We start from the raw sequence: 12,104 nt of genomic DNA, 5'->3' as shown, positions 1-12,104 counted from the left end.
CCGACTTGGACACAGCACCACTCACAGGAGCCTTTGCCCTCTTCCCTTTCCTCCAGGGTCCGAGTGATCGGGAGCTCCACCTTGGCTCTCTGCTACCTGGCCTCGGGGGCCGCAGACGCCTACTACCAGTTTGGCCTGCACTGCTGGGACCTGGCCGCAGCCACAGTCATCATTAGAGAAGCGGGTGGCATTGTGATGGACACTTCAGGTGAGTCCCTCTGACCCTCGGCCTGCTGTCTGTCCCCAGGGAAATGACAGCGGAGACTAGACCCAGTAATGCCACCAGACCCAGTGTCCCCCAGGCTAAAGCAAGTGATGCCACCAGACCCAGCATCCCTGATATTAGCCCCAGTAACTACCAGACCAGATGCCCACCCCCACCACCAGTTCCTCAGAGCGTGTTGGTGAGAGACCCTATGAGGACGTTGGAAAAGCCATGGGCCAGTGCATTCTCGGCTTTCCTGCCTTCCTTCTCTACGCCTTGAGGCAGGGAAGGAGACCCCAGGATCACAATACGGCCACATAGTAGCAGCACCCCCACTGTACACTCAGGTACATTTGACAGTTTCCTAGCCAACTGTTCCTGACCCCACCAGATTCGATGAGATGGGCAGAAGAAGCACCATGCTCCCCATTCCACAAAGAGGAGGCTAGCACCCCCCACACCCTGTAACTCAGCACGGGGTCAGCGGGGTATACAGTGTGAGCACCCTGTGAGGTTTTAGGGGAATGGACCCCAAAAAATGACCTGTTCTTCAACGTCAAGGTCCTCGTGTCTCAGGGACTAACCCCCTGGGGGCAAGTCCCATAGCATCTCTCCCCACATAACTTATTTTTTTTTAAAGATTTTATTTATTATTTATTTGACAGACAGAGATCACAAGTAGGCAGAGAGGCAGGCAGAGAGAGAGAGGGGGAAGCAGGCTCCCTGCTGAGCAGAGAGCCTGATGTGGGGCTCGATCCCAGAACTCTGGGATCGTGACCTGAGCCGAAGGCAGAGGCTTAACCCACTGAGCCACCCAGGTGCCCCCCCACATAACTTATTAACTCACCACATAACTTGCTGAACTTCAGGCCGACCCTCTTCTAACATTTAGGAACAGGGGGTCTGAGACTGAGTGGATCTTTTTAGATCCATTCTCTAGCTTTCTCAGCACGACCTGTTAGCCAGCCTGCTTCAGGTCTCTGCTCAGACTTTAGACCTGCCGAATGGGGACTTCCATCACATGGGGTCCCCGGTGCCACCCAGGTAGCAGACATTTGAGAACTACCTTCCCCTACCGGGTCTAACTGATCCTATGACCCTTAGTCCCTATTGCTGGACCTGAGCCTACATTCGCCCAGCACAGCCTCCACTGGTCTCTTGCTGGGGCAGCAGAGGGGTGCTGAGGTGCCTAGAGCCGGGCTCCGGTCCAGTCTCGTCTGGTCCTGCCTCTGCCTGGCCTGGGACCTTTGTTTTCCTGGGAATGTTCGTGTGCCGAGTCCTCATTCACGACCGTCTGCCTCCTCCAGTAACTCAGGTGCCCTCTCTTCTCTCTCTGTCCTCAGGTGGACCTCTCGACCTCATGTCTTGCAGAGTGGTTGCTGCGGGCACCCGGGAGATGGCGACACTCATAGCTCAGGCCTTACAGACCATTAACTACGGGCGGGATGATGAGAAGTGAAGGGGAGCAGAGAGGGGCAGAGAAATGCGACCCCCAGCCTGGGCCTTCCCGGGAATGCTGGGGCTGGCGGCGAGCCCCAGGGAAGACGCTGCCTTGAGTGGCCTGCACACATCAAGTGTCCCTGACAAGCCCCAGAGGGAGGTGTTTGGCTAACGTATGTGGCTTTCTGGTTAAATCCACACCTTTTACCCGGATTCGGTGTGTAGCTGGTGTCTCTCTCTAATCTCACATAGCCTTTTTCAGGCTAGTGCAAGTACTTCTATCAGAGCCAAAACCCCAGTCTCGGATATGGTGTATGTATTAAAAATTCAGTCTCAATTCTTTTCCTCCAGAATGTAAATCTCAGGTAATAAGGCTTTAGAACTGCTGATAAAGCGGACTTGTTCTCAGGCCCTCCCCCACAGTACTTCAGAATGCAATAAATTGAAACAATGGCACTCTGCTTCTCTGTGTCCCTCCGTAAGCGTGTCGCCTGTTTCCCCAGACGACCCACAGCCCACACAGCTGGAGATCCAGGCTCTCTGGGAAAGTCGGTATACGAAAGCCCCAAGTTGGCAGGGTTTGCTGTCTGCCGCCTTTGATAAGCACTGCGAAAACTGCTTCAGGAATTACCACGCATGTGTTAATAGATAAAAGTGAGGCATATGAAAGTTTTCGGTATTTACTTGAACGAAAATCGGCTCCAGTCAAGTAGCACCAAAGCAAAAGTGGCTGGAAGGCCTCCGGCCACGGGAGCTGGGGAAGAACTTTTATAGAGAAAAGGCGAAGGCAAAGTGAGGAACTTAGCCCCTGGCTGTCGTCTGAAACCTCTCTGGCTATTTGGACGGCTTGACCGTAGGTTCACTCTTGTGACCGTGAGAATTTACATGTGGGCTTCCATTGTGGTTTGCTTATGTGGGTGCTGTGACGTTAGAAGCCACCTCAAACTGATGGCCTCCTTTTTAATTAATTTAACAATCTCCCCCTTTGGTCATCCTCCCGTACGTGAGAGATTGCCCAAGACTTTTGTAGCTGTGCCACTCTCAGTCACCATCAGAGTTAAACTGCTCTTGTCCCATTGTGAAACTCCTGGGCTGTGGTGTTGGATCCGTGGAAGAGTGGCTGTCACTGTTTTTCCCATCATTCAGCTCGTTTCTGTTTCTTCGAGTGCCGTGTGACCGTCACGTGCTGGTGGCTACAAGCCTGCCTGCGAGAGCATTGAGAGAACATGGCCCACCAGTTGGATCGTGATCCTATTAGGTGGAAAATACCGTGACACTGCAGTGTCCTCCTGCCCTGCCCTGCCCCATCCCCCACCCCCGCCATGACCCAAACCAGCCAGTATCAAATAAATCAGAGGACAGAGCAGATGAGGGATCAACCTGCGTCCAAGGAGCTTGTTTGTTAATTTCTTGTGTTGGCATTTCTACAAAACCAGAGGTCTTGATCTAGGAACAGCCGGAGGTATTTGCCCTGGCACAGACCCCCTCGGTCAGCCAACAAGTAACCGGAAGCAGTTCTTTATCTCAGACCACTGCTGCGACAGAGCCTGGGGACTTGTGTTGTGCAGCCGTGGCCTTTAGACTCAGCAGGGGTTGTCAGGGTTAAGAGTCAGTGTCTAAACGTATGTTCGTTTTTAACAACCCCAAGCCAGGGAAGAAGGGACCTTCCAAATGACGTGCATGCAGAGGGGTCAACTTCTTTCTGGTAAATTCAGGGGAATGGAACGCTGTCGCATTTCCAAGGTATTGTGAAGGGACAGTGGAACAGTAACTACAGCAAGGGCACATTGTCCTTTCACCCTCCAGCTGTCAGGACAAGTTGCCCAAGCGTAGAGGTCACTGCCCAAACCCCTGCCTGTGAAGGTGTAGCCAGGAGGTACATATGGGGTGCCCTCGGGTGTTAGCATCATAGACCCATTGCCAGTCATGGAGGTGTTGGCAGCCTTCATCCAGGACTCACCTAGCGTACTGTCCACGTTGAAAGGCCACCCAAACGTGTGGGCCCGCCAGCAAGCCTACAGATGGTCTGAGGGACACTGGCTGCCCTGCAGCATCTTTGGTCTATGTGTTCAGTGAATCCTGTTTTCCGAGTCCAGGCTCGGGTTACATTGAGGCAAGAAACAAGCCTATGTAGTCTTAGGGCATTAACTTTATAAAAACGCACCTGCAGAACAATTTAGGCACGCCGAGGCCTTCAGGATTCCCTTCAGGTCCTGATTTCGGCTTAGCCTGATGAATCCAGCAATTAGTGTCGTTTCCTACGGTAGCTATTGTTTGTGAAGTCCTAATTACAGTATTATCTTCCCATGCAGTAACAGAAAGGGCGATAGCAAATGGGCAAAAGGGATAAAGGTTTCATATTGGAGATGAATATTTGGATCTATGATCCTGGGAGAGCTGTATGCTTCTGCGGGAGGACCTCTGTGCTCAGTTTCAACCTCACACTCTGGCTGGTGTATAGTTCTGAGAGTCTGGAGGCGCCCTTTGAACTACAAGCTGTGGACCCAGGGTTCAAGTTTCTGAAGTTTGGCTACCATCTGGATAGTGAGGAGAACATAGTAGGATTCTTTCTAATGAGGTTCAAGGGCAGGTTCTTTCTTAGGTCAAAAGACCCACTCTCCAGGGTCTAAAGCTGTGGGAGTTTCAACCATCTGCAGGAGGGTCATGAAAAGCTTCCTTCACCTGGTAGAAAGGCACCGTGGCATAATCCATTAAAACTTTACAGTACTAAGTCATACCAGTTTATGAGTATGGAGACACACGTGGTCCTATCATCAAAGGCATAGGTCTTCCTATTACTATTTCATGAAATGTTAATTTGTGCTTTCCCATAAGTGTTGATCTCATTGCCATCAAAACTGAAGGTGGAACTTTTGCCCAGGGTGGTCCAGTCGATTCTGGTAATTCAGCTAGCTTTAGTTTTAAGTTACCATCTGTCCATTTGACTTTACTGGATGACTGAAGATGGTAAGGACAGTAGTAATGCCATTGCGTCAGCAGCACCCTATTTGTTTAATTATTTGCCCAGCAAAATGAGCTCCCCATCACTGGAGGTCTCTCTGGGGATGCCCCATGAAGAAAATAATCTTTTCTAAGAGTTTCTTGGCCATGGTTGTGACATCAGCCCTTGTGCGAGATGTCAGTCCATCCTGAGAAAATACAAATAATGACAAGGACATATTGATAACCCATTGTGGGAGCAATAGAATGAATTCCATTTGTAAGTGTTCAAATGGCCCTATAGGCAGTAGGAAGGTTCCATCTAGTGGGCCATCTTAATGGTCTTCCTGGGTTAGGGGTTTGATCAATCAGACATTGGTCACAAACCAATTTTGCAGCCTTGGTACAGTCACCCACTAAAGCTTTTTCATAATTTAGGTCATTTTTTTCTGTGCCATGATGAGTTGCAGAATGTAGCACATCTAGTAATGGTATTTTTAAGGACTCAGGAAGAACGAGGAGGCCATCCGGGCCCTCAGTGTATCCTCATCTAATATTAAATTTGTATACTTGGTTTCAACATTTTTCGCTCCAGCTTGGATGACTGATTTTGTCTTTTATATAGATTATCATAAATAATTTGGCTAGAATCAATCTTAGGAGTTCACTCAAGTTGTATATTGGCTGATTTAGCATGGAAATCCACTAGAGCATTTCCCTGATTACTTGGGTTCTGTTTTCCAATATGAACTTCGTTTTTAATCATCCAGTTCAGTCAGACAATAGAATGGCAGCGAAGTTCATCTACTCCCGAGTCCAGTTTTCCAGAAGTGAGGAACTTTCTCGGTTTCCATCATGGAGCAAAGCGAGAGACCACCCCTAAGGCATATGTGCTGGTGGTATCTTTGGGTAGCTAACGAGTAAGGGCATGTCACTCTGCTCGTTACAGACTTAAAACAGGGAAGATTCCCCTTTCTGGTAGTTCATACTGAGTTACTGCAGCATTCCTGTGTGTAACTTCCCTTCTACATCTTTAGCATCGGACCTATTGACGAAGAGTATCAAATCTGGGTTTTCTAATGACTGGTCCTATAAGTCGTGTGAAGGGTCAAGAACCGTGACTGCACATCTACACATTTACCAGATCGGTACCATCATCAGGCCGGGACAGGAGGGTTGAGTGAAAATTGCAACCTGCCCTTAACTTTTTCCCTTATGTTCCTGATTCACCATCAATGCCAGCAAATATTTGGGAAGCCTCCATGGCTTTTGTTGTCTCTGGCCCCTAAAATTCAGAGGTCGGCCTGTACAATAACCCAGGTTGCTTTCACCAGACCACACCCGTGGGGACCCCTCCACAAGCCACAGGCTGACCCAGGGTCTCCTCTCTGGACACTTTGCACGGCTAAATCCCACCACCACCCGCCTCTCCTCTCAGAGGCAAGCTGTAGGCCCCTCGCTGAGTACAAAGAGTAGTGCCCCGCCGCACCCTCTCCAACTACCCCAGCGGATTAGTCCCTTTGGGAGTCAGTTACCCAGATGCCTTACCACCACTTCCCCTTGGGTTATTAAGTGGTAAATTTGCTATCAAAAAAGAGTTTCCGGGTCACCTGGGTGGTTCAGTGGGTTAAGCCGCTGGCTTCGGCTCAGGTCATGATCTCAGGGTCCTGGGATGGAGCCCTGCATCGGGCTCTCTGCTCAGCGGAGAGCCTGCTTCCTCCTCTCTCTCTGCCTGCCTCTCTGCCTGCTTGTGATCTCTGTCTGTCAAATAAATAAATAAAATCTTAAAAAAAAAAAAAAAAGTTTCCTTTTATGATCTGAATGGGGTGATCAGCCGTGCAGTGACCGTGTCTATAGTAAATACACGTGAAGGTAGGGATTAATAAAAGCAGGCACCAATCACCTGCCTCTTGGTTCTCCAGGCTTCCTGGAAACCCCTGTGCTTTGGAGAACAGATGTTCGTTCTCAGACCACTGTTCTTATCACCTGGGCTCAGTATATGTGGTGTTGGGAAAGGCTGTCTGGTTCCCTGACAGCAATCGTTTCAAAAAATCTTTCTGTATGTATCTGTCTCCTAGTCTGTAGGTTATTTACACGTACACACAGACGACCTTTAGCCGTTTTTATACTGCTTCAAGGGAACCTTCTTATAATATAAAGCAACTAGTAGAATGAACTGGAAAGGAAACTTTCTCCAAGCCCACACGTATTGGAAGGAAAAAAAGAGAAACTAAAAAGCAATACCAGAATATTATGGTAATTTAATATTATGATAAGGTCATTCTGAACATAAATTAGTGTCCTTTAGGCATACATTTGTGACTTTGAAAACATTGATGTGGGTAATTGAGCATAAATTTTTATTTTTTGTTTTTAAGATTTTATTTATTTGACTGAGAGCAGGAATGCAAGCAGGGGAGTGGTAGAGGGAGAAGCAGGAGAAACAGACTCCCCTGCAGGGCTCCATTCCAGAACCCTGGGATCATGACCTGAGCTGAAGGCAGATGCTTAACTGACCGAGCCACCCAGGCACTCCTGAGCATAAATTTTAGATGCTTATGATTGAAGGTGAAACGTACAAAAGTGTGAGTAGCACATTGAACAAGGATCAGAACTGGTTCTATGTTCAACTCCTGGCTCTATACCAACTAGCCATGTGACCTTGGGCAAACCACTGATGGAAACCGAGGCCCCACTTGATACCTCACATTTGTGCATTACAGTTCTCCAAGGCTCTTTCCAGATTCTGCCCCCTCAGCCTGTGACCTAATAAATACCACACCTCACCAAAGTTCCCAGCAGGAATGGAGAAGAGGTGTGTATTATCCAGCTGGGACAGCAAATACATTGTGTTTTTAAGTAGTTCTGGGTTCTTTGTCTATTTCCACAGGTTTACCTTCTTGTGAACACTCTATTTTTTTTTTTTAGATTTTTTAAATTTTTATTTATTTGACAGAGAGAGATCACAAGTAGGCAGAGAGACAGGCAGAGAGAGTGAGAGGGAAGCAGGCTCCCTGCCAGGCAGAGAGCCCGATGCGGTACTCGATCCCAGGACCCTGAGATCATGACCTGAGCCGAAGGCAGAAGCTCAACCCACTGAGCCACCCAGGTGCCCTGAACACTGTATCTTAATTACACTTTGTAATAGTTGTGTCTTTGAGGATATAAAGCCTACCCCATGTCTGACCACCCTCCAGAAAAACCCAGAACTGCTGAGTGCCTTGTGCTCGTGGGCCCAGGTGCCCTGGTCTCGCCCAGAAGCACAGTGATAATAATCTTAGAGGAGGCTGGGTTCTCTTTCCTCTCTGGAAACACCCCAATTTACCATTTTACGACTTCACTGAATGGAACTTTCTAATAAACGGTATGACTTGTTTGAATGAACTTTTTTTAAAAGATTTTATTTATTTATTTGATAGAGAGAGATCACAAGTAGGCAGAGAGGCAGGCAGAGAGAGAGGGGGAAGCAGGGTACCTGCTGAGCAGAGAACCCGATGCGGGGCTTTATCCCAGGACCCTGAGATCATGACCTGAGCCAAAGGCAGAGGCTTAACCCACTGAGCCACCCATGTGCCCCTGAACGAACGTTTAAAAGATATGCTCACGATTCACCAAACTGTTGGTGATCTTCCTACACTTAGATCTGCGAGATTTTATTTGCTCAGGATATTCTCAGTTCTGAGTATAAATGTAGACATACGAGAAATTCCTTACTTTCTTCAACATGCATTTTGGGGTGTAGCAATTATTAATTAAGTGAAGCCTTTTAGTTCTTAAATGTCTAAGGGAAGATTTCTTCAGAGAAATAACTCCCCGCAGGAAAAGCCTTTGAGCGAGCACCCTACAAGCAACGTACTTGGGTGTCCTGACCCATGGTTTACGTCTGCGGTTGGCACTTGCTCAGAGTCTGGAGCTGGCTTTGCAAAGCCTTTGGTTTGAGCATTGTCACGCCTCTTCCAGGGAAGCAGAGAGACCCCCCCAGGGAGGTGCCCGAGACCCTGAAGCCACAGGCCAGGCTGGGGCACAGAGCACAGACAACCAGGAAACATGAAGCCCGGACCAGCCTCCCAGAATCCAAATGAGCTCAAGCAAGCGGCCCACTTTTGTGATCTTCATAGTCAACCAGACTGCTCACCGTATCATTGACTTCCTTGCAAAATACCGTTCACCTACTCTTTGATCATCTAGCCCGAAATAAAAGGAAAAACACTTGTCTTAGCACTTCACTAAATGTCACTATCCAAACCAGGAGTCAGAAAACAGACTCTGGTCCCAAGGTCACACTACAGTAGCTGTGTAACCTTGAAGTGCCTTGCCCTCTTCGGTCTTTGGTGGCCTGTGGAATGTGGAACCTGTCCAACCCCTCTCCCAGGGCTACTGAGAGGATGTCACAGGACAATATGTGAAGGTATCCAGAGCTGTGAAATGCCAGGTGATATTTCTTTGACAATTAAATATTCGGCGGGGGGGGGGGAATCATGGCAGCTTTCACAGCCAAATGGAATTGTTCAGGTATTGGAGAAAGTTAGAAATATTTAGGTAGATTACACCAAGGTTTACACAGGCTTTGCCTGACTTGTTAAGCCATTCACAATCAGTTCCATAATTATTCTGCACTCAGGACTTTAGGCAATCTCAGAAAATACCTCCCTTGCTTTCCTCAGCAGTAACCACATTAAAGTATGCAACACGCTTTAATCATCATGCTTTTTTCCATGGAGGCAAGCTATAAATAGAACAGACTTTTTTTTTTTTCTTTTCTTATTGAGAGAGAGAGAGAGAGAGAGCTCAGGGGAGGGCCAGAGGGAGAGAGAGAATCCCAAGTGGGCTCCATGCTCAGCAGCCCTGAGTCCAGTGGTGGGCTGGACCCCACGAGCTAGAGATCATGACCTGAGCCAAAATCAAGAGTCAGAGACTTAACCTACTGAGCCACTCAGGCGCCCTTAGAACAGGCTTTTAAAAGCATAAGCAAAGAACAAAATCAGTGGCCTAAAAGCCTGGATGATTACCAGAAGCAGCAGGCCTTCTGAACCAACCCTTTGTGTTCCCTGTAGATGGTGGGAAGTGCCGAGCTGTGCCCATGGGCGCCACTCACCAGCTGGGTGACTCTGAGCCACCCCGTGGAGCCTCTCTGGGTTCAACTGGGCTGCTCCCAGGCTCAGGCAGAGTATATGAACCTGTATGCTCATGACTGCATCCAACAGATGCACCCCAAGAACAGACAGATTTGCAGGAGCCAAAGCCTTCCTGCTCCACGGCTTCGACCTCTCCCTCTGCCCCAGCACCCGTCAGGCTTCCCTTCCTTTACGCCCTTGGAGATCAGATGTTCCTGTCTGCGATGGTTCATCTATCTCTGGCTCTTCTACACCCATTCCAAGAATGAAGACCATCTCCGCAATCAGACTGTCAACCTTCCAGAAAATGTTGGCATGACTCCGCAGGGACGCGCTGTTTTCACGAAGGGCCCAGAGGAAGCTGCCAAGAGAGACCTGGATCACAGCGGTGCAGAACTCCACCCCCTTGAGAAGGAAAAGGAGAGGCTCCAGGTTACCAATGGTGGGGAACCAGAAAGGACCTGGCTACCGTTCACACATCTGTGCTCACATACAGATGAGCGAGAGTGTCACACCAGGCTTCCAGCAAAACGTACGGTCTGGTCTGCTCGCTTTCCCATCAGCATCATTATTCATAAGAATGGTTCTCTTGTTGAAATCGGCCGTTTCTTGGGCCAAAAAAAATACAGCTGCAGGGTGTGCCTGAGGCCCAGGCTTGCCTGCTCAGTCTCTCAGGCCCAGAAAGATGAGTTAATTCTTGAAACAACCTTGAACTTGTATCAAAGTCAACTGCTTTGGTTCAGCAAGTCCCAACAGAGAAAGACAAGGGTACCAGAAAGCATGGGGATGGTATCTATGTTTCTGAAAAGAAACACTTCAAGAGACGGCTGATGAATAAGATTTGAATGGTCCAGATGCAGAAACAGCAAGATGTCCAGTGAGTCCTCAGACTTACTTGTGGTATTTTAAAGATGCAATAAAAGTTGTGTATTGAGTTGGGGAAAAAACAAATGTAGGTCGGGGTAACCTTGGAGCCCCTGCCCTCCAGTAACCAGCACTGCATAGTCCCACTGGAGAGGGCTGGCAGGAGGGGCTTACACAGGGCTCCGGGAGAACCCGTGAGCATGGCTCAGGCTTCCTGGAGGCAGTGATGATGGCTCTGAGTTTGAGGAAGTGAGTTGCTGAGTTGCAGGGGGCGGGGGGGGGGGGGTGGGGGGCTTGGTCAGGAATCAGGAGCGGAGCATTCCAGGTGAAGTGGGAGTGCGGACCAAGTGCTGCACGGTGGGGGAGGGGCACAGTGTCATCCAGGACAGGGACAGGAAGGTGATGCTAAAAACACCAGGGCCAATTCGCAGCGCCTTTAGCGATAAGCAGAGCAGCCCTTCATGCTGAAAACACTCAAGACAGTGCTTTTGTCACTAGACCTCTCCAGCACTGGGTAGGTGAGCTGCCATTCCACGAGGCAACGTTCATTGTTCATGAGGCATGCCACAGGGTTGTCCTCTGTTCTGTAAGATGATTGAATGCATTCATGCATAACTTATTTGGGGCTTTGACAATGTCTCCTGGAGGCTTCTTCAGCCTAACAAGGGAGTCTCCCAGGGGGGATGGGGGAGGCATAGGAATCCCCTGGTCCGGCCTCCCGCTCAGGTGAATGACCCGGTCTCTATGCTACAGATCCCACCAGTCACTGTCCTTACAGTAGACTGGGGGTATACCTGACGGGGTCACCGCCAGAAAAGCAACAGTATCAGTCATTTAGCTCCCCCATCAGCCCTGGGGGAGGAGGAAGCTGTGCAGGGGCAGGAAGGGCTCAGGGTCATTCTGATATGCGGAACTGCTGTGCAATCCCATATCACCTGCCCAGGTTCAGATGGCCTGACTCAGCAGGGGCATGACCTCTGTCCCCTCCCCATCCCCCAGGATGGCCTTGCTTCTCACCCCAAGCTCTGTGCACATCTGGCACCTGGACCAGATTCACCGAAACCATTTCAGTAAAGGGTTAGGTTAATGAAAAGCCCTTTCCTCTTTGTTTTGGGTTTCAGCCTCCAATGGCCATGTAGCAGAAGTGTTTTCACGTTGTGACTTCTTCAGTTCTCCATGTCTCAGGTGGAACGTCAGCAGGGTGCCCCCAAGGCCTCTGCCCTGGACAGGGAGGCAGCTCCCCACCCTTCTCATGCTGCGGGACCCACATAGCACAGAGGGCCAGGTCACCAGCCTCCCTGGCCTGGAAAAGAGTGAGTCTCACTAAGATATTAATGACTTAAGGGACAACTGGGGGGCTCAGTCTGTTGAGCATCCAACTCTTGATTTCAGCTCGGGCCATGATCTCAGGGTTCTAAAATCGAGCCCACTCCCCCAACACTCAATCCACCCCCCACAAGGCTCTGACCGTAGCAGGAAGTCTGCTCAGGATTCTCTCCTTCTCTCCCTCTGCCCCTCTCCCCCGCTCTCTCTCTAAATAA

General features: G+C 49.4%; 1 protein-coding gene and 1 pseudogene across 1 annotated transcript in view; both read left to right on the top strand.

Annotated features, from left to right (window-relative positions):
- Positions 1-2,101, top strand: part of LOC111142598 (inositol monophosphatase 2) — a 41,896-nt gene extending 39,795 nt beyond the window's left edge. The window contains exons 7-8 of the mRNA XM_022495898.1: positions 57-208; positions 1,549-2,101. Coding sequence (XP_022351606.1) covers positions 57-208; positions 1,549-1,664 — 268 coding nt within the window. The 3' untranslated portion in view covers positions 1,665-2,101. The remainder of the gene's footprint in view (positions 1-56; positions 209-1,548) is intronic.
- A 1,470-nt stretch (positions 2,102-3,571) lies between these two features.
- On the top strand, positions 3,572-10,544 carry LOC111142675 (annotated as a pseudogene).
- Positions 10,545-12,104: the final 1,560 nt, after the last annotated feature.

Source organism: Enhydra lutris, unplaced genomic scaffold (assembly GCF_002288905.1).
Source record: "Enhydra lutris kenyoni isolate GAN:26980312 unplaced genomic scaffold, ASM228890v2 scaffoldscaffold8, whole genome shotgun sequence".
Classification (NCBI taxonomy): domain Eukaryota; kingdom Metazoa; phylum Chordata; class Mammalia; order Carnivora; family Mustelidae; genus Enhydra; species Enhydra lutris.
The sequence above is the reverse complement of the archived record's forward strand: the minus strand, read 5'-3'. Positions and strand labels throughout refer to the sequence as shown.